The following is a 21,828-nucleotide window of genomic DNA, read 5'->3' on the forward strand; positions in this document are numbered from 1 at the left end:
AATAAGAGATATAGTAAATAATATTTATTCTACGATTTAGGAGGTTTAAAATGATGCATTAAAACTTGTTGAAAGGTTTTAAGTGGTTTTGAACCGTGTATATGTGAGGGCTTGTGTGAAACCAATTAAACCCTGAAGGCTTTACTGAACAACGAATAACAGCAACATTGACACCGGTTGGGCCTTCAAGGGGCGGGTGTTGTATAACTGGGGTGCCACAGTGCAGTGGAGCATGATGGGAGCATAGCCAACCCAGTCTAAGCATCTGCTCTTCTAAATTTTAGAGCTGATCCAATACTTTTTGGAATTTGAAGCAGAAAATCCCAAACTCCTCCATCCTTTTCCCCTCTTAGTGACAACATCAAAACATAGTGCATTGCATATGATTGGCTGCTTGTTGTCCTTGAATTGTGCCCTAAATTCTTCTGCCTGAGGGAAGTTGCTTCCCTTTGCAAAAAGAATGTGCCTGGTTTTGTTCAGAGAGTTGCCATAAGTAGATCTGCTGGAAACCTCATAGTTCCCAGGTGGTAGGCAGCAAAAACAAAGGGCTATTAAGCCTCCAAATGATTGGTTTCACCTGTTGGGTCTGACTAGGAATTGTAAGGACTGACATGCGAGATGGTTGGATGTTCTGCCTTCTGTTGGGAAAATAATGTACAGAGGAAACGGTCCAGCCTTCTTCTTTGCCCTTTTAATATCAGCCCAATCATTCTGTAGCCCACAAGTTGTGGTGAGAAAAGGAAGAGGACTCTGCAAGGGGTGGGCGGCTTCCTCCATCCCAGATATTTTTGGCTCACATCTTCCATCAGCACTAGCCAGAATAGTCGGTGGTAAGAGACGATGGGAGTTCCAGTGAAATGACTTCTCAAAGGCCACAAGCTCTCCACCTCTGCTTTAGTGGATTCTAGACATAGAACAAGATCTTGACATAAGTGAAGCCATTCCCCCTGTTCAGCCTCAGCTGAGAATCTGTCGCCTGTGTTTCAAATTCCTCCTGTAAACACCATAGAGTACCCTGCCTGTCTGGCCATGTTTTGTTGTGAAAAATGTTGTGCCTTCTCAGGGGAAGGTTAGCAACAGAAGCATGCACAATATAAAGCTGAAGGGTCTGGCTTGGCCCTTCTGTTGGCTGCTGGGTAGTTAATTTTGAAATAGGACTTTACTTCAGGGGTGGAGAAATGCAGCCATATTTGTGGCTCCCAGGGACCAACTATCTCCCCCCCCCCCTATTTTTCACTTGAATATCCCAGAGTACCAGCTAGGGGGCAGGGGGGACAATTTTACACTCACTCCTCTGTTTTCACAGACTTGGAGTCCGCCTCCCTCACCTGTTCATGGGTGGCAAACGGAGGGGGATAAAATGTGGCGCATGTGCCATGGGGCGCATCCCATTATTTTCAGTGGGACTTGGATATTTGTGAGTTGCCATTTTCATGGGAGGGGATCCGGAATGGATCTCCCGTGAATTGGGAGGGGCTACTATACTTTGTTTTTGGGCCCTTTTGTCCACCAGGAAATAATTAGAAATTGTCTGGGAATTGCACCCTTTTGGGCAAAGGCCTCTCCTGGGATTCAGATTACTCCAGGATGCCCCCAAACATGACAAGGTTAGCCATGGGGGGCATTGGAGGGAGAAGAAAATTCAAACTTTTTGGTGGGTGTGGCCAGAAGTAAGGCTCTCCAAGGTCCCTGCAGGCCCCAGTGTAGCCCCATAACCAGCGACAGTTGCCCACCTCGCCTTAGATTAAAATGCCTCTCAAAATTGGGAGAGATGCACCTTCTTTTAGACCCCACTTTATCCTTGGCCTAGTGGCCCAGTTCAGGCTCACCAAACCTTAGCCTCCTCCCACAACCGCTTGCCATTGCTCCCTGCACTATGCCTCTTCTGCTCAGGGTGGTGGCTGGCTCCCAGTTAGTCCTGCAAGGCATTGGAGAGAGCAAGGAGTGCAAAGTGTTGGAGGAGGATCAATCTGGCCTGGGAGGCCACAGATGGACCACTGGCCCATTCCCTCCCTTGGAGTGAAAGGCCTTTGACCCCTGCCGATTGTCCTTCAGAGCCTTTCAAGATGAACCGTGAAGATGTCCTGTCCGACCTGCTGCTGCTTCCTCAGGAAATGATGAGCGTGCCACCTTTCGGGGAGTACTTTGGAGCTTCCGAAGAAGGCCCTGGTACCGTTTTCCGTTGTGCTTGTCCGTTGCATAACTCGTCCTGCTTTCAAGTGCCACTAAGGAAATCTTCTGCATGGCTGACATCTTTCTTCCTCTTCAATTGCTTTGAAACATTAATTATGGAAAGTGTTGAGGGACCATAATCTGCTTTCTCAGTAGACATTTTTTCCTCCCCCTAAACTTCTGTGGATCTTGAGAATCTGCATGCTTTCCGTTGCCCCACAGAGCTGGGCTTGTTCCATGGTTTTGTGCATCCTTCCAATTTTTGAAATTGTTAACTCTCTTGTGTTGCAGGATTGTTTCAGGCAGCAAACATTACATTGACTAAAAGTTCTAATTTCTGAGCAAAGCAATTCCATATTGTAGGGTGGGAAGTTAAACACCTTTGTGTCTTCATCCTTTTGAACCTTTAGCACACTAGTTTCAATATCCTCAGCCTGCCTGCCTGCCTTCCTTCCTCTCTGCAGCCAGAAAATAAATAAATAAAATGGATCACAGATACATTTGAGGCTTTAACATCAGCCACTTGTTCTCTGTGGGTTTGGGATTGGAAAATGATTCAGTCCAGGATTGGTCAAAGTACAGCCTCAGTCCTGCGTGCCTCTCTCACCCGATATTATGTTTCTGTGGCTCTTGATGCCTCTAGAAACCCTAAACCAATCTTTTTGTGGCCAAAAATAGTGGGTGCCTCACTGCTCATGGAGATTTCCGGTGCACCAGCTTACCTTTTAAATGGGCTGCAAGCTCTGCCTTTGCTATTTAACATCAATAAATACCCATTTATGGACTTCCGGCCACTTCAAGGAGTGTTTTAAAAAATTTGGTAGTGTATACAGCCACTGTAGGGTCCCATATAAAGAGCCCCTGGACTTGCCGCAGTTCCCCACCTCAGATTTAGCCTGTTGAATTGGGATTTTGGAGATGCTTTAGCCTGCTCCTTCCCCCTTCTGACATCTTCTTCCCATAGTGGAACACACCGGGGCCAACAGCCTGCAAGAGAAAGAAATGTCCTTTTGCATAGGCATCACAACAGTAAGATACAGCCCAAGCAGAGACTCAAGGCCCTGGACGTTTTTTTTTTTTTAAATGGGTGTCTTCTAGGTCAATAAGGGTGAGAGTCAATGTGGTGTAGTAGTTTGAGCATTAGACTAGGACACTGGGAAACCAGGGTCCAAATTTCCACTCAGCGGTGGAAACTAACTGGCTGACCTTCAGCAAGTCCCACTCTCTCAGCCTCAGAAGAAGGCAAGGACAAATTCTGCCAAGAAAACCCAAGAATAGGGTTGCCTTAGGGTCACCATAATCTTGAAATGACTTGTGGCATAGAATCACAGAGTTGCAAGGAACTCATAAAGCCACCTAGTCCAGCTCCTTGCAGCCAGAAAAGGAACCCACAGCTAAAGTATCCCTGAGAGTTGGGCACCTGGCCTCTGTTTACAACTGAGGAGAGTTCCTTGCCCTGTAGTCCATTCCTCTGTCAAACAGCTTGGATTCCCCACGGTAGGAAGAAACCATGGGGCAAGTGTAGCCTCCGACGGTGCCAAACCTGCCTTGTTTCTTCCAGCACCTTTCGGAGCTGCAGGAGTCCCTGAGCAGCCCCACTCTCTGGGAGCCCCACATTCTCCTGCAAACATTTTTGACCCACTGGCCTTCCTGGGTGGAGCTTCGGGGGCAGAGATGCTGCTGAACCAGAGCCAAGCAGGTGAGCCCCACGCTGATCTGCTGCTGCCAGGAACCTGAGCAGGGCCAGAGGGGGGGGGGGGGAGCTGAACCTTAGAAAATGGGGTGTGAGTGGGCATTGTGGGGGCAGGATGTGGGTGGAATTGGCAAGATGCTTTTAAAAAGCAAAGTAAAGCAGTTGGCAGAAGCAACAACACCCAAGGGTTAGAAAGGCAGCAGGGCAAGAGAAATGGAGGTGGGAGATGGGGTACAAGATGGCGCTCGGCTCTCCGGCAGGATCTTTCCTCAAAAATGCCTCTGGTATGCTGCCCATCCTCTAGCTGGCCTCTGTGTGCTCATAGTCCAGGTGAGCCAGGGATTGGCATGTGAAGTGGAGCCACCCGAGGATCAGCAGCAGTTTCTAAAAATGGGCAAGTGTTGCCTCGTAGGAAGCTCAGGTGAACTGGTCACCTGGGGTGGCTTAATCTAGCAACCAAGCTCTTATTTTGTGGAGCTGCCTTTTGAGATGGTCACCTCAGGATCTCTTGTGTGTCTGCTTACTGTCTCTCGTAGCACCTGGACAAGGAATGGGGTCTCCTGAAGATTTCTGGTTGGGATCTCAACACTTAATGGCAGGACAAGGAGCACCTTTCTTTGAGCCACCAGGTAAAAATGCAGAAGTGGGAGACAGGTCTCCATTTCCTATGATTTAAGCAGAAATGCTGTAGCATTTAAGCAGAAATGCTGTAGCATGATACCCTGTGGGAAGCCTGTAGCTGAGCATGCATCTTGTATATGACCCTCCATGCTATTAACCCGTTCCTATGGTGGTTGTGGGTGAAGCAATGCCTGTGAACCCCTGTGGGGTCCTTCAGAATCAGAGATGGTTGGCACTTGTGCTATCTCACAGGGCCATCTATAGTTTCCTTAGTTCTTCTTCGCGGTCTCTGCGAAGTACACAAATGGGTTATTCTGTGCTTGCACAGCCTTTCCGGATCCTACTGGAATCGCTAGGGAAGACTTTTTGGTGGTAGCTCCACCCACCCTCTATATAGGCAGGAGGGCTTACCGCCCTTTCTCAGTTCCTTTTGTCCACCGTGTGAGCAGCATAGGAACCTTGCTCAGGAATCGCTCCTTAGCTTTCGCTTTCATTTACTGCGTTGCTGACTTTGCTTGTCTCTGAATATTCTTTGGATTGTGACTTGGACTTGGTTTGGACTCTGATTAATGGTAACAACTTGGACTCCTGACAATTCTTTTGACCAGTGACCATTTTTCAAGCATGTCCACGCACTCTTTTAAAAAGTGCACTGAATGTGGGACTACCATACTGGCCCAAGACAGACACAGGCCAGGAAGAACAGGGAGATGTGGCTCAGGTCCATGTGCTACGCACAAATCCTGAAGCCTCCTTCCACCTCCAGAGCCTCTGCCAGGCTTCGGCTGCTAAGGGCAAGCTCCCATCTGTGGCTCCAGGGGTCCCTATCAAGGCTATTGCAGCCGAGGGCACAACCCCTTTGTCTCCTCCGAGGGTCCCTGCCAAGGCTACTGCTGCTGAGGGCAAACCCTCCCTAGAAGCTCTCCGTTCACCGGGCAAGCGGAGGTCCTCAAACCAGGATGTAGCTGGCCACCCATCCCCGCCTAAGGCGATGAAGTCCTCGGACTCCAGACCAGAGAAGAGGAAACATAAGTCTCGGGACAAGTCCAAGGACTCATCCCATCACTCCGACAAAAAAGCCTGGACCGGACTCTGATTCCATCCAGTACCGACACGCCCGCCCATCCCGCTGATACCAAACTGGGCTTGGTACCATGCACCCAACCAGAGCCTGAACCTCAACGGTCTCCTCTTCCCTACTCTCGGGCCCAACCGAGCTCCTTCCTCCAGTTGGCCGAACCCTACCAACTCAGAAGGTGAAGGAGAGGCTTCTCCTTTCACCCAAGTGGTGATTCTGGACTGGCTTTCACAAACATCGGAGGTCGTCTGCTTCGATGATGAACAGGATGATGATGGCTCATCTGTCTTTGCCAAACCCTCTAGACAGGATGCTTTCTTTGATGAAGCTATAGGATCCTATTTCCTGCCTTTGGATCCTTCTGAAGTCCATGGGGGCCACTTTGTTCCAACCTTCCAACCGATTGAACCTTCTCCTACCTCCTCCAAGGTCTGCCACGTCACCCACCCACTCCGGTCCCGACCTTCCTTGCCTCCCGAGTGGAACCAGTCCGACCCATTCAGACGACCTTGGCCATCTCCCTTCAAGTACGTCCTGCGTTACCAGTGCCAGTAACCACACAGGCCCTTTCTGTCCATACCAGAACTGCATCGCTGGATCCGCGGACCACTCCGTCTTGGAATATATTCCTCTCCAGCCTTCTCAGGCGCTCTCCTCCCTCGACGTGCCCTCTCCTTCAGATGACATCTTTTCCTTCTCGGAGCAGATGGTCAGGATGGGCAAGGCCCTGAATATTGAGGTCCTACATTCAGACTCTCAAGTTCTGGATCCCATTGATGAGAGGGTTTGGGACAAACTCCCAACCCCGACCTCCATTGCATTCCTACCTTCAATGTCTAGGATTGCCAAAAGTTCTTGGCCCTCCTTGTCAATGGCCAAGCCTTCAACGAAAAAACTGGACAATCTCTACCGCATCACACCCTTGGAAGAGATTTGGCTCTTTGAGCACCCTCGCCCGAATTCAGCAATCGTTGAGGTCTCTCAGATCTGCTTGGCCCCAAAAACAACCTTGACCCCTAATGACAAAGAGGGTCGCAAACTGGACACTATGGCACGGAAATCTTATGCCTCTGCAGTTCTAGACCTTAAGATCCAGAACTATTCAGCCTGCATGGCTGCTTATCAACAGCAACTCTAGGAAAAGGCTCTTCCCATGCACTTGCCTTCCATCAAATTTTGGAACCCCTACACTCCGCTGATTATGCCTCCCAGCAACTTTCGGGCTCACTGGTCCTCTGACGCCATGCCTGGCTAAGGTCCTCAGACCTCACGCCTCAAACAGGCCATTGAAGAGCTCCCCTTCGACGCAACGGGACTCTTTCACAAAGATACTGATGAGAAGCTTGACTTCAAGAATAAGATGAAGAACACAGCCCACAAATATGGTATGTCTTCTTCCTCCACCTCTTGCCCTTCTTTTTCTCAATGCTGTTCGGGATGGCAAAGGCCTCCCTACCCCACCAACCAAGGTAGATCAAACCAGTCCACAGACTACCAACGACAACGTTTCCCCCCTCCCTCAACAACAGCAGGGAAAATGCCAACAAAAACAAAAGTACAAACAACCCCTCCAAAAGAAGGACTCAGATCAAGGCAAGCGCCGCTTCTGAGATTGCTTAGCACACTCCATCCCGTTAACTCCCTTTGGGGATCGTTTGGCCCACTTCCACCAAGCTTGGGCCTCTATAACATCCGACTCCTGGGTGCTTTCCATCGTCTGTTGGGGTTATGCCTTGGAGCTTCAATGCTCACCTCCAAGGGGGATCATTCTCACCACCACCCCCTCAGAAACCCTTCTCAACGAAGTGCGCTCCTTGCTTCAAAAAGGGGCCATTGAGCCTGTCCCCCTGTCCCGGACCTCCATTTTGCCTCTCCTGCAGGAGTCAGACTGGTTCGCGACATTGGATCTCCGGGATGCTTTCTTCCACATCGGCATTCGGAAAGACCACCGGGACCTTCTTGCCTTTTCAGTCGGCCCCGACTTTTTTTGGTACCATGTACTGCCCTTTGGACTGTCCACCACTCCAAGAGTTTTCACAAACTGCATGGCGGTCGTGGCCGCATATCTCCGCCAACAGAACATCATTGTTTTCCCTTACCCCGACGATTGGTTGTTTGTGGCCCCGTCCAAGCAGATGCTTATCTCCCATCTTCAGACGGCACTTTCCCTCCTTTATCTCTTGGGACTCAGGATCAACATGGAAAAGTCCTCCCTCTATCCCGCTCAAAGGGTGCGCTTCATAGGAACCATCTTGGACTCCACGACCTGCAGAGCCTACCTACCTCACGACAGGTTTCTCAACCTCAGGTCTGCAATTCTTTGCTGCCTTTTTTCCCCGGCACATCACTGCCTGAACAGCTCAGGTCGCCCTGGGCCCTATGGCATCCACGACATCCATCACGCCGTGGGCCCGCCTCCACATGCGTCCCTTCCAGTCATGGCTCCTCTCAGTCTTCAACCCGGCCTTTGTCGCCCGCTCTCTCTGCTGGTGGCTCAACGCTCACACTGTTTTGGTGGGCATCCCCTTTATTCCCCCAGGTCATCCTCCTCCTCACAGACAATACCACTGTGATGTATTACATCAACAAGCAGGGCAGTACCAGATCGGCCACCCTCCTGGACCTCACTCTTCAAATCTGGAACTGTTACATCTGGAAACAGATCACTCTGCAAGCCATACATCTCCCTGGAGAAGACAATGAGCTTGCAGACAAACTGAGCAGGACTCTGTCACGAGTGGCAACTGAACCCTCAGGTTGCCTGCTACCTCTTCTCTCTGTGGGGAACACCGGACGTTGACCTTTTTGCCTCTCATCTCAACACTCAGTGCAACCACTTCTGTTCCAGGCTCCCATCACCTTGGTCCTGAGGGAACGACTTCCTCTTCCAGTGGTCCGACAAAAAGTTCTCCACCTTCCCTCCGTTCCCTCTCATCACCAGAGTGGTAGCAAAGCTACGCATGGACAGATCGGACACAATCCTGATCACTCCCTGGTGGCCGAGGCAGCCGTGGCTCGCCCCCCTCCTCCAGCTACCGCCCTGATAGAAAGGGATCGAATTTGAGCAGGCGGAGTCAAGGATTGTGGAAGTCTCCCATTTGGAGAAATGTTGAGGTGTGACTGGAAGTCCCATGTTGGGGTTGGAGTAGCAGATGAAAAGTCTGGTGGAACGACGAGAGGACGCAGTCCTGTCGAGGTAGAAAGCTAGCGCCTGTCTGACATCGAGGGAGTGGAGTCTACGCTCGGTGTTGGTGGTCGGGTTTGGGGCCCTGCAATTACATGTGGGGCATCCAAGTCCGAGGCATTATACTAGGTCCAAGAGAACCAACAACTTGCCTACAGCGACTGGATATCCCTTCATATTACATGATATACCTTACAAGGCTGCTATATTAGTTCTTTATGACCATTGACGAAGACGTTCAGTCGAAACGCGTTTGGTCTCTATTTTGTATTTCCCAACCGTAACAGGCGCACTGTGTTATTCCTTTTAATTTGTCTCTGCTGTGTACTTCCCAACTATATGGGCATACTGGGCTGTCTCTTTTTATTTCATATTGAGAGGCACAGAGGAATTTATCTGCCAGTGCACTGGTACTTTGTTTGCTTGACCTTTTTATGGGATTTGCAGTTCCCAAGCCTAGTACTGATTAGCAATATTAGCCTTGTGTCTGTTAGGGTGTGGCTCACAGGCCAGAACAAGCCTTTTTGTGCTCAGGATAGCTTTGTAATTTTTTCATCATCTTTTTAGCATTCTATTGCAACATATTGTTTTAATAAAATTGCTGTGTACTTACCATTTTTATCCCCCCTAAGCTTTTTGTCCACTCACTTGCGTGTTTCAGTTTAGGGTATCACCTCCCAGTTTTTCCTTATCCGGACATCGACAGCTTGCTGATGGTGGCTTGGAGGCTCCATCCTTAAGCCTTGCTACCTGCCTCGGTACGGACGGTGATCTTGGCTGCCCACAAACCGGCTACCCAGAAGTCATATGCTTCTAAATGGAAGAGGTTTCTTTCGTTTCTCTCTGAGAGAGGCCTTTCTCCAGCTCAAGTGATGACTCCAGTGGGGCTGGAGTTTCTGATGGCACTTTTGGATGCAGGGCTGTGCCTCATATCCATTAAGTGCTACCTTTCTGCCATCTGCTCTCATTTCGAATTTGATGGCAAGCCTTCCTTTTTCAGGGACCCTCTTGTGAAGAGTTTCCTGAGAGGTTGCTGTAACCTCCACCCTCCGGTTTCGGTACCGGCACCGGCTTGGAGTTTGGACGCGGTGCTGTCTGCTCTGCAATCCAAGCCCTTCGAACCCATGGCCACAGCGGACTTGAGACTAGTGACTTGGAAGACTACTTTCCTTGTGGCCATCACCTCTGCCCGCCGTGTGGACGAGCTTTGTACCTTACGGAGGGACAAGCCTTTTCTCAGGTTCCATAAGGATAAGGTTGTCCTCCGTACTGACATTATCTTCCTGCCTAAGGTGGTGTCTGCCTTTCATATGTGTCAAGACATTGCCTTACCAACCCTAGCCTCGAACTCGACCACTGAGATCAAATGCAGTTTCCACACCTTGGACGTTTGGAGGGCTTTGGCCTTCTATTTAGACAGAACTGCGGGTTCAAGCCATTCCGAGAGGCTTTTCCAATGCTACTCGGAACCAAAGAAGGGACTGCCTGTGTCTGCGCAGAGGTTCTTCAAATGGGTGGCTGTTACCATCCATCTCTGCTATGAACTATTGGGCAGACCTCTCCCGGCTAAGGTTCAGTCCCATGCGACTAGAGCGGTAGCTACATCCTCCTCATTCTTGACTGGGGTCCCATTGGAGGATGTGTGCAAAGCTACTGTTTGGTCCCAGCCATTGACTTTCAGTAAACATTATCGGCTGGACACCAGGCCAAACGAGATGCAGCCTTTGGAAGGGCAGTTTTGGTTTCAGGTTTACATTGATTGCACTGTTTTTCCTTCTGTTTTGCTTGAAATGTATGTTTTGATGATACATTTCCATTGGTTTACATGTTCTGGTTTACATGGGCTGTAATGAATATTTCTGCCAAAATTGGTTCATTTACAACATTCATATGGTTTGCACGGTCTTGCATGACCTACTGTGTTGTTTATGTGCCTTATGTTTTGCACAGTTTGAGTGTTATTTATTGAGGTACCAAGAATGACTGACACAGTTTTTTTGGGTTCAACAGGTTTATTGTGAATAATAAACACGTTTTGTTTGAACCATACTTAGGTTTCATGACACTCGCTCTGCCACTGACCTAAGCTTGTCAGTCTCAACCCATTTGTATGATTCGCAGAGACCACGAAGAAGAAGGACAGGTTGCTTACCTGTAACGGTATTTCTTCGAGTGGTCATCTGCGAATACATACAAATCCCATCCGCCCTCCCCTCAGTGTCCTGCTCTTCATTGGTTCATTCTCATGTCGCTCACACAGTGTTAATTGCAGAACTGGGGAAAGAGCGGGAAACCAGGGGCTTTATAAGGGATGGACAGAGCTACTGCCAAAAAGTTACTAAAAGTTGCAAAGTTAACTTTGTCCAGTGATTCCAGAAGTTTCTGAGCAGCACTGCGCAGGCACAGTACAACCCATTTGTATGTATTCGCAGATGACCACTCGAAGACATACCGTTACAGGTAAGCAACCTGTCCTTCTTCGAGTCGTCATCTGCGAATCTACACAAACCCCACCCATCCTCCTCTCTGTCGTGTCCTTCTCTCTTGTCTGCTCTTATGGCGAACCTTTTTGGAACTGAGAAGGGGTGGGAAGACCTCCTGCCTATATAGAGGGTGGGCGGAGCTACCGCCAAAAAGTCTTCCCTAGCGATTCCAGTAGGATCCGGAAATGCTGCGCAGGCGAGAATAACCCATTTGTGTGGATTCGCAAATGACCACTTGAAGAACTACAGTTACAGGTAAGCAACCTGTCCTTTTTCACCAAGACTACTGCATGAAAGAGTCTGGGATGCCCAAAGTTAAATGACAATTAAAAAAAAAAATTCTCAGTGAGACTTTGAACTCTGTTCCCTGACAATAGTCCTGGTTCTAGTTCCCAAGTTTTAAATCAGCTGAATTGGATGTATTAGATATAAACTGTCATTTTAATTGAACATTTCACCTGTATGTGTCTTTTTTGGGTAATTGCGGAATTGGCATTTTCTTGCTCTGTCCAGAATGACCAAAGCCCTCTCAGGATTCACTCTGCAGCCCCCTCCCAGCCAGAGAAGTGTTGGGTTATGTCCTTATAGTCAGATGCAGAATGATGGCATCATCCACGGAGACCTCAGGAGACCCCAGTGGATCTCAGGGAGAGACGCCATCCATTTGTGTCTGGCTATGGGGGCTGAGCCAGACACTCCTCTGTCCCCAACCCCTTCTGCCAGGTATGAAGTGACCTTGGATTTTACACTGTGCTCTGCAATACAAGACTATGGTCTAAAAGTGTGGAAGCTCATAGTTGGGGGGGGGGGGGGAGAGGTGGAGGCAGGAGAAAGCAGTATCAGCCAACACTTTCCAGAATCTCTGGCTTTACACCTAAGAGGATGGACTATCCTTGTCCTCCAGCCTAACTTAAGCTGGAGGTGAGAGAGAGGTGGAGTGACAGTTTGACTGCCCAATCCAGTCAGGCACCTTCCATCTCCCTGTACCTTCTTGCTCCCATCCATAGGTGAAAGTGCTAAAGTCCCTCTTCCCTTCCCCTAAAAGGACATCAGGTAGGAGAGCACTGACAGTGAGAGGTCGGTGGGATCTATGTGCACCCACACACCTCTTAGGCTCAGAACTTTAAATGATCATTGTTTCCTACATTCCATTTTTTCTTTCTCTTGATACCATCCTGTGTGGAAGTCATAATGTTTAGATTTCAGGTAAAGCAAAACAAAAGCCCGGACAGGCTGCTGGCCCCAACTTGTCTACTGTGTCAATGGTTTACCTCTTTCTTAGTTCCCAGCAAGATCCCTGAAGTGGCAGAGATGCATATGTTGGGAAGCCCCTCCACAGGACTAGTGGACTTCACAGGGCAGCCAAAACTACCTGAGGTGAAGCCATCTCCGCCGGCAGGTGAGAGCAAAAAACCTAGTTGGCTTTGATATATAGGCCTCCACTCATTCTCCCTCACTATCACAGGCATGCTCATTGGATGGCTGAACAGGATAGCTGTGTGAAGCAGAAAGGGGTACATCCTGCCCCAAAGTGGTTTGTCTTCTGAGCATTTCTGGCAGCATGGTCCCTGCATACTAAGCCTCAGGTTGGGGGGAAGGCGGACAAGAGGTATGGTGCTCACCCACCTGTGTAATTACTGACCAGGAGATCCAGGCCTGACTCTTTTTTCTTATATAGAAGCCCCATGCCTGGTACTTGGAATGATTTGTATGAGTTTGTAATTGAGCAGCAGTTTGCATGTGTGATAAGCATGCTGTCATACTGACAGTGAGGCCTCAGTCAGCTTCTTCTTCAGGAGCGAAGAGCAGTCCTTTGGCCATCTGCCTTAGAATGTTATTTCCAAATATTTTTAAAACAATGGTAGGAAGAACAAGGCCTCCTGAATTTTCTCCTTGTATTGATCTCTGCAGCATTTCCTTCTCCAGTTGGTGCTGGTCCTGTCCCTGCCGTGGAAGAGTTGATGGGCTTTGAATCCTCGTTTGACTGTAAATCTCTTCTGCCTAAACAGTCTCCAACAGGTGGGCCTCCACTTGCTCTGAGACATACTTCATGATCTGAGTTGGAGATTTCCTCAGCCAAGTTCTCCTAAAGACCATAGAGTCAGAAAACTATAGAGTTGGGAAGTTATTGGTGGTGATGTAGTTCAAGCCCCTGCCAGTTAAGAATGTGTAGCTAAAGTGTCACTGACAGATGTACGTCCAACCTCTGTTAAAAATCGCCAATGAGTTAGAGTCCATCATCTCCAGAAGTAGTTTATTCTATCACTGACAGTTTTTACAGTTTTCCTCTTGTTTCTCAGAATCTTGTCCTGCAGTTTGACTCTGTTAGTTTAGGTTGTGTCCTCTGGAGCAGCTGGAAAAAGCTTGCTACTTCTTCACTCATGAGAGGCCTTTAGATATTTGAAGGCAGTTAACACGCTTCTCAGTTTTTCCTCCTTCAGGGCAACATACCCATCTCCCTCAAGCATTTCTCTCAGGGTTTGGCCTCTAGATCTTGCTGTAAAGTGGTGGTTTGGTTGCCAAATAACACTGCTAGAGGGAACCCACAAGACACAGCATTGTCAGTAAGAGGTGCTGGGATGATATTTTGTTCATCTTTGCCCCATGCTCCTTCTTACCTCCTTTATTCTCATCGTCCCTCCTCCCCCGGTTCTTCTATCCCTTTCCATCCTGCAGACTTCTCTTCCCTTGTTGCTCCAAGGCTTGTAGGCTGATGGCGCTAGGGGTCCTTGCAGGTGCAGCATTCCAACATGCCAGGGATCTGGGTGGATGAGGTCGAGCTGCCAATCAGAAGCTGCTTAGGAATAGTTATAGTCTGGGGACTATAACTCCCTTTAGCCAGCCTGTTCATTGGCATTCTGATTCCTTTCAGAAAGATGGTGGTTGAGGAGCAGCCCAACAAGGATTGAGTGGGCCACATATCCCTGATTCTAGGTGTTACCTGATTTGGCAAGAGGGAACTGTAAATGGTCAGACAGTGTCTGAACATACTGCAGATGGGAAAAAGCAGCTCTTTCTTCTTTTTTGGAACAGGTTCTCCAGAAGCTGCTGCAACTAAGGAACCCAAAGTAAAGACCATGGACACAACATCCCCAGGTGCAGGCAGTTCTTCTGCATTGGGAAACCCAGGGGAGAGCAAGCCTTTGCCTGGCCAGCACAAGGAAAAGGAAGAAAGCAGCCAGTCTCCCAACAAAGAAGAAGCAAGCAAAACTTCCTCCAGTCAAAAGGTGGAAGAGGTTAAGTCTCCCCTCAGTCTGCAAGCAGAGGAAAAGGCAGCTGCAACCCAGCCTCTCGGCCCAAAAGCAGAAGATGGTAAGCCCTCTCTCACCTTGTCTGCAGAGAAAAAGGAAAGCAAACTGCCTAGCCCCTCAGCAGAAGAACCAAAACCTGCTGCTGCTCAGCACATAGAAAATGCCAGTGAGACCGAGGTCTCTCCCACCCAGTTGGTGCAGGAGGTGGCAGATAAACCTTCTACCCATAAAACTGAAGAAGTGAAGGTTTTTCCTCCCAAACAGGCAGAGAAAGTGGAAGAGAACAAGGCTCCGTCTGCCCCCAAACATCCAGAGAAACCAGAAGACAGCAAGTCTCCTTCTGCCCCCAAACATCCAGAGAAACCAGAAGAGACCAAATCTCCTGTTCCCAAACATCCAGAGAAACCAGAAGAGACCAAATCTCCTGTTCCCAAACATCCAGAGAAACCAGAAGAGAGCAAGTCTCCTTCTGCCTCCAAATACCCAGAGAAACCAGAGGAAAGCAAATCACCTTCTAACCCCAAACATCCAGAGAAATCAGAAGAGAGCAAGTCTCCTTCTGCCCCCAAACATCCAGAGAAACCGGAGGAGAGCAAGTCTCCTTCTGCCTCCAAACATCCAGAGAAACCAGAGGAGAGCAAATCACCTTCTGCCTCCAAACATCCAGAGAAACCAGAGGAGAGCAAATCACCTTCTAACCCCAAACATCCAGAGAAACCAGAAGAGAGCAAGGCATCTCCTAGAGAAGAGGTTAAGACACCTACCTCCCTCAGCCAATCTGTAGAACAGTTTCCTAGGCTGGATAAACCTGACAAGACAAATAAGAAGGCTCCCAGTGCATCTGCTGAGAAGCCAGAGGAGGAGAAGCAGCCACTGCCAGCTAAACCTGTGGAACATCTCCTAGAGCCTGCAGGTAAGGAAGGCCATGGGGAAGATGTTCAGTTACTGCAGGGAGCCTCTTTCTCTCCTCTTCTAGCAGCTAGGAAAGTCCCCACCTTTTCAGTTGGAGCCAGCCTCTCTCATGGGATGGTAGAGGCAAGGCAAAGCCCTAGCAGTTTATATGGGAGGGGGGGAGGTTAGTGGTAAAGTTATGGAGACCTTCTATCTGCCCCTGTCACAGACATATTTAGAGTCTTAATTTAAGACACAGGGTTCTAGAAAAAGACACCACAGTCCCTTTGCTTACTGGGCCCATGTCAGCAGTCTTTCTAGGATCTTCTATGAGCCAGGAGTCAGGGTGCAGCTGAGAAACAGACTCTTGCTCGTCTTAGCTTTGTGATTTTGACCATTGGGACAAGCTGCAGAGAAATTCCTTGTGACTTCTTTGTCCTTTTGTTTCTAGTACCATCAAAAGAAACTGTGTCCCCAGGAGTGTCCCCAGCGGATGCTAAAGAAACTCTGGCTGAAAAGCCAGCCTCTGTTCTCGCTGAAGCAGCCAAGCCCAAGGAAACGCCTGAGCCTTGCCCAGTGCAGCCTGCGGAGTTGATTCAAGAAAAAGGAACCCTGGAACCTGCAGGTAAGGGGTGATAGAGAAGGGAGAGAGGAGCTCCATCTCAAAGCGTGTGTTTTCCAACTCCATCTTGCTGCAAAGTGATTCTCCGTCCTCTGTCGAAGGGGCAAATCTCCATCTTCTGTGGTTCGTTTAAGGAACTGCGTCGCCACATTCCACACCCTTCTTTCTATTTGTTTCCCCTTTTCCAGTTACAAAGTGGGCATCCCTTATTTGATGGCTAGCATTTCCTTGGTAGCGAGGGCACTGGCAAGCTTCCCTAAAATCCTTTCTCTTTTTGCTATGTAATCCTATTTTTCCTTCCTATGTCTGAGAGCCATTGGTATAATTTTTGTTATTGACCATTAAAGCAATCGTTTTTTAGAAGATCCTTTAAGAATACTGCTTTGCATTTGAGTGGGAGAACAGTTCTGGTATGTCCTCCATCTTCCCTGATAAACACACATTGCTATCGCTGCTGAACTGGAGGATGAATTGCAGACAGAGAAGGCTTTGGGGTCTGTACATTGAAAAATAAACATTTTGAGTCCAACCACAGCCATTGATTCCTATTACCACGGCTATAGATGTTGTCCCTTTTATCATTATGTCCCTGCCTATCAGGTTTTTCTATCCACTTGTGCCCACCTTCTGCCCTGTCTTTATTCACTGGCATCTTCACTTCCTGTAAGAAAAGTTGTCTATTTCTTGAGTTCTTCCCTGTGTACTTGGCCTATTGTTCCTAAGGGAAAAAACAAAATGGACCCCGAAAGTAATTTTAGAAAAGCTTTAAGGGCTCCTGTCTTTGAGCAGTAAAGCAGTTCCTTGAATATATTTTGTAGAAAAACTCTTCAGACTTTTTGGCCATATTGTGTGATATATTGGTACTAGCAGAGAGAGATGTAGTGTAAAATACAATGGGTTAATACCTTTCCCATCTGCCCAAATGATAAGTTAAGGTGGGAGTTAATGCTTCTTCAGGTTGCCTTTGCCAGGAGGGAATAAAAGGCTGCCTGTGGCTCCCTTCTGTGGCCTTTGAAACCCCCAACTCCCTGTTTTAAAAGAAAGATTTTGGTGTTATTTTTGTTGGGTTTTGCCCCAGACTTGCACAGAGAGCCTACAAAGCATGTAAAAACATGCCCAGCCCCATAAAGCATCTTAGCACCTACAAGTGTCTCTGTTTTTATTGGACTAGTTCTCAAAATGGCTACAGGAAGTGCCATAACGTTGCTTATGGTCACCATTTTGAATGAATAGGAGTCTTTCAGAGTGCTCTGGGGGGAGGGCTGTAGCTTGTGGGGGGGCATAAATGGAATTGTCCATGCTGCTGTGGACCATGGGGCTCTTAATGCAGTTACTCTTGGTGAGGAATTGCTCTGGTACTTGAGCAAACTTCCTGTATTCCAGGTCTCCCTCCTGCCCAAATAAGACAAGCTAACAAATCCAGTGACCACCACAGGTTCAGCAGAACAAAACCTGCCCGAGTGACTGCATCAGATGCCCCGGAAGAACTTCTTGTAGGTTTCCCATCTCAGAAGAGTCAAGACCGAGGAGGAGAAGATCCCTTTTCCATGGCAGAGTATGGCTATATTGCTGGGACATCCCCTCGCAGCAAAGCTTCTCCAAGGAAGGCAGCTAGCCAGCCATTTGAGTTTGGAGAGGTCCCCGTTTTGAGGGAGGGCTGGGACTTGGAAGCTTCGGCAGCATTGAAGAAGAAGAAAAAGAAGCCAAAACAAAAGAGGAGCCAGCAGGTGAGGGTGGCAGAGATCATGGACAGCAACTCTGAAAGGCTGCAAGCTCCATGTGCACCTGAACCCCACAAAGCTGAGCTCCCTCTGCCTGAGCCCCATGAGAGCATGAAGGGATTCTTCAGCGCTTCCACAGAAATTCTTGGGAAGGAGGCGTCTTCAGTGCTCAGAGGAGATGTTCAGAGCCTCACCTCTGTTCCTGCAAAAGGAAAACCTACCCTGCAGATGGAAGGCCCCTCTCAACTAGGGCTGGATGCAAAAGCAGGAGACTTCGGCGGAGTGGAAGTGATGAGTGATGACAGCTTAATGTTGCTGTTGAAAAGCAAATGGGGGGAATCTTCTGAAGAGGAGCGGAAACACCAAGCACAGCAGAATAAGCAAAGAAGCCCTACCTCTCCACCAGTGCAGGCCAGCTCTGTGGAAGTGAAAAGCATGGAGTCAGGGAGACCGCCTCTCAAGGACCTCTGCTCTGATTTGAAACCCAGAGCCATGGTAAGCAGAGAAGTTGAGGTCAGGTCTGCAATGCCTCAGGTTACAAGTCAGAAGGTGGCCCCAGCTCCTTGTGGGGAAGGCTTGGCCATGAAGCCAAAGAAAGAGGAAAAGAATGAAGGGATTGGCAAAGAAGTTGCCAAATCCCTTGCTGAAGCCCAGACCATTGAGTCAACCAAAGGAGGAGGTTCCTCTGATAAAGGCAAGGACAGACGCCTTGTTGCTTCAGAGCCTCTGCCAGAGTCAGGCCCCACTGAGGTGCTTTTGTCAGCAAATGCAAAGGAGAGCAGTCCAGCCCAAAGTGAAAAGCTTGAGTTAGGTCCAGCAGAAACTCTCCCTTCCTTGGAAACTCAGTCCAGCCCAGCAAAACCCCTTCTTCCTGCACAGCCCATTGACAGCCCAAAAGCACCTTTCACTGATATGAACAAGGGAGCCTGCTCCTGTCCTTTGGACCAGCCAGCTGGGCCCTTGCCCAAGCTAGGGAATGACCAGCCCAAAAAGAGGGGCAATGACGGGAAAAGCAAGAGAACTAAAAATCATCAACCGCTCCTTTTGGAGGGCAAGGCCGATTCCAGAAAGGCACCAAGTGCTGAAGAATCTGAATGGGCAGCCAGAAGCATAGAGGCAGGCTTCTCCAATGTGGTGGAGAATAAAACAGTTCTTGGCTCTGGAGGGCTGGTAGAGAAATCTAAGAAAAGAAGTAGTGAAGGGAAAAGCAGGAGAGCCCAATTTTTCCTGGAAGCGGGGAATAGCTCAGGGCACCTTCAAACTGAAGGTGGCAGTCCTGAACATGCTAGAGAGAGAACAGACCACAAGAGAGCAGGGACTGACCCCTTCACTGCCAGCCAGTCTTTGGAAACTTCTGGAGATATGGCAAAGCTGCAAAACATTGCAACAGCGACTGGGATGGAAAAGGTGTCGAAGGCTCCCACTAGATCTATTGACAGGGTTGACTTCCCTCTCTCAGCATACCCCTTTATTTTGGAAGCACCAGGCAAAGAAGCTGACCATCCTGCACTTCTTGAGGCGGTTGCCCAGGCAAAGGGAACTGTTTCATTGGACACAGGCAAGGGGCTTCATGCTTTAGAGAGTCCCATCATCCCAGACCCTACATCACTGTTGCCAGAAAGCAAACCCAAAAAGAGGAGCAGTGATGGGAAAAGCAAGAAGTCTGAGAAAAGCCCCCCAGAACAGCCATTCCTCCTGGAAACGTCTGGTATGAGCAAGCCCACCAAGAGTTCTGAGATAACTAAAGACATCAGTTCTGCTGCTAAAGACCAAATATCTGGGGGTGCCCCATTTCTGGAACAGTTAGGAAGCAGTCATGCACAGCTTCCTGCTGCAAAACAGACAGAAAAAGATGGAGGAAAGAAGACTGAGGACTTGAGCGTAGCTACAGACAGCAGTCCTTCTGAGCAGCTGCCCGCCTCCAATCGGGAAAGGCTCAATTCGGAGTCAGAGCTGATGTCTAAAACCAAAGCGGCACCTTTCACTGATAAAGGGCAGGAAGGCAAGCAAAAGTATGATGTGGAGAACTTAATAGACCCCCTGACATTGCACCCTGAGTTGGTGGCAGAAGTGCCAAAGAAGCTGAACAGTGAAGGGCAAGGCCCCCAATTTCATAGCATTTTGGAGGCAAAGCCAGAGCTGGTTAGGCCGGCTACTGTGTATCATGAGATGGCTACAACTGAGGAAGGCAAGACCAAAGGATTAGATCATCGCTTAAAGGAGGCAAACACTGCTGGTCCAGCCCCTGTTGTGTCTTTTGGCGAACTGCCTGTAGTGGCAAAAAAGGAGGAAAGCAGAAAAGATGAGCCTTGTTTGGAAAAATATTTTGTTTTAGGAGCCAAGGAGGAAGCAGGTATAGTTTTGGAAGCTGAGAGGGAGGCCAAATTGAAAGAATGCTCTTCACCTAGAAGCAAAAAGGAAGGAAGATCAGGTGGTTCAGAAGTTGCAAATAAGCAGGATCCCACCTCAAGACCCACGAAACGGGGCAGTGACCGGAAAAACAAAAAGGCTGTAAGCAGCCCCATGCAGTCCATTGCTCTTCAAGCAAAGGCAGAACCAAGCAAAGGGCCTGGACTGGCATATCCTGTGGGAGAAACAGAGTTTGTGGATGAAAACAGAAATATCAAGAGCCTTCCCCCAGGGCATCAGGTGCATTGGGAGGAAGATGCAGCACGCTTTTTTGAACCCTTTGCTCCATCTGGCAGTCCTGAGGAAGCAGTTCAAGGATTGGGGTGCCCCTTCCTAGAAGGCAGGTTGGTTGGTGAGCTAAGCAAGGGGCAACCGTTTCCTCCTGAAATACCTAAGGATGCCAACAAAGGTGACCAGAAGGATCAGCAGGAGCTGCAAGTAAATTTGACAAATCTTGAAGGTACAGAGGCTATGGTAGAGGCTTCCCTTTTGATAAAAGCGGGTGATGAAACCAGGGAGAAGAGGAAGAGAAGTAAGCGACCTCCATCTGATCAACTTCTCACACCAGATGTCGGATCAGGAAAAGATCCAGCTATCTGCTCTGTTTCCGCAGAAGGTGGAGGAATGAAACTCCTGGGTGCAACACAAGAGTCCGGATTTAGTTTGACGAAACCGCCAGTGGAAAGGGTACCAAAGATGGATGCTGGAACAGAAGGAGGCAGCTTTGTTGGAGGAGGAACCAACATCCCCTCTGTGGAGTTGCCATCCCTTTGGGAGAACAAGAAAGAAGCTGCCACCCTTGAGGCCCTGACGGCTGCACTGGTAGGTGGTAGTGCTGAGGTGGTGACTTTAGCAGAAAGCAACAAAGGAGCAGCTGAAGAGAGGGCCTCTGGATGTCTGGATGGTTTAGGAAGTAAGCCACGGGCAGATAAGACACTGGAGGATGTCCCCATGGAGGAAGCAGCTTCTGCTGATAAACCCAGAGACCTTTCTGAGCATCTGCAGCCTGACGATGCGAACAAGCCAAAGATCACCGCACCAGCCCAGGCAACCAGCAAGGAGGAAGCCAGTCACCCGAAGGAGGCGCTTGAGCTGCAGGAGGCACAAAGTTCTAAGCCTGAGGCTGGGGAGAGTGCAACCTTGCTTCAGGGTGACCAAGTAGCGAAAGGGGGCAAGAAAGAGGCAAAAGCCAAAGCCCCTCCGCAAATGAAAGGCTACATGAGACCCACCAAGTCACGGGGGCTTCCTCCTCCTTTGCTGAGAGTCACTGCGCAAGAGCCGGGCAGGAGAAGGCCGACCAAACCAGACAGTCCCTCCCTGCAAAGGCAAGAGAAAGGTGTGTGTTTGCAACTGTGGCCTGCCAGCAATAATGCATACTACAGCTTGTGTGTGGGAATTTGCTCCTTGTTGTTGGGTTGGCATGAGCATCTAACTGTTAATCCTGCGACCGGCGCACAAACGGTAGCTGGCATGACTGTGTCTTGGCTGTTTCCCCCCCAAAGAGCCTGTTTGATTCTGCTTGCCTGTTTTCACGATGCTAATGGCCAGATTTTGAAGAACTGACATTGTAAGCCAAACTCCGTCGCTGCTATTTGTGTGCTTCTCCTTGTTTATGTATTTGGTACACCTACTCACTGGCGTTACAGACTGGGAGCTTTTTGAGACCTCATTTCATGAAGTCTTCCCTCTACCTGAGACTGAGG

General features: G+C 49.0%; 1 protein-coding gene across 23 annotated transcripts in view; it reads left to right on the forward strand.

Annotated features, from left to right (window-relative positions):
• The window catches only part of MAP4 (microtubule associated protein 4), a 251,831-nt gene that overhangs the window by 154,654 nt on the left and 75,349 nt on the right, over positions 1 to 21,828 (forward strand). For 16 of the 23 annotated variants that reach the window (XM_089533868.1, XM_089533866.1, XM_089533874.1 and 13 more), the window contains 8 exons: positions 2,056 to 2,169; positions 3,734 to 3,871; positions 4,402 to 4,494; positions 12,514 to 12,630; positions 13,143 to 13,250; positions 14,265 to 15,395; positions 15,825 to 15,998; positions 17,379 to 21,461. In XM_089533868.1, coding sequence (XP_089389994.1) covers positions 2,056 to 2,169; positions 3,734 to 3,871; positions 4,402 to 4,494; positions 12,514 to 12,630; positions 13,143 to 13,250; positions 14,265 to 15,395; positions 15,825 to 15,998; positions 17,379 to 21,461 — 5,958 coding nt within the window. The remainder of the gene's footprint in view (positions 1 to 2,055; positions 2,170 to 3,733; positions 3,872 to 4,401; positions 4,495 to 12,513; positions 12,631 to 13,142; positions 13,251 to 14,264; positions 15,396 to 15,824; positions 15,999 to 17,378; positions 21,462 to 21,828) is intronic. The other 7 variants (XM_089533873.1, XM_089533890.1, XM_089533877.1 and 4 more) reach the window with 7 other exon arrangements.

The sequence above is a fragment of the Sceloporus occidentalis genome, unplaced genomic scaffold (assembly GCF_023333645.1).
Source record: "Sceloporus occidentalis isolate IW3139 unplaced genomic scaffold, rSceOcc1.0.p SCAF_7, whole genome shotgun sequence".
Classification (NCBI taxonomy): Eukaryota; Metazoa; Chordata; class Lepidosauria; order Squamata; family Phrynosomatidae; genus Sceloporus; species Sceloporus occidentalis.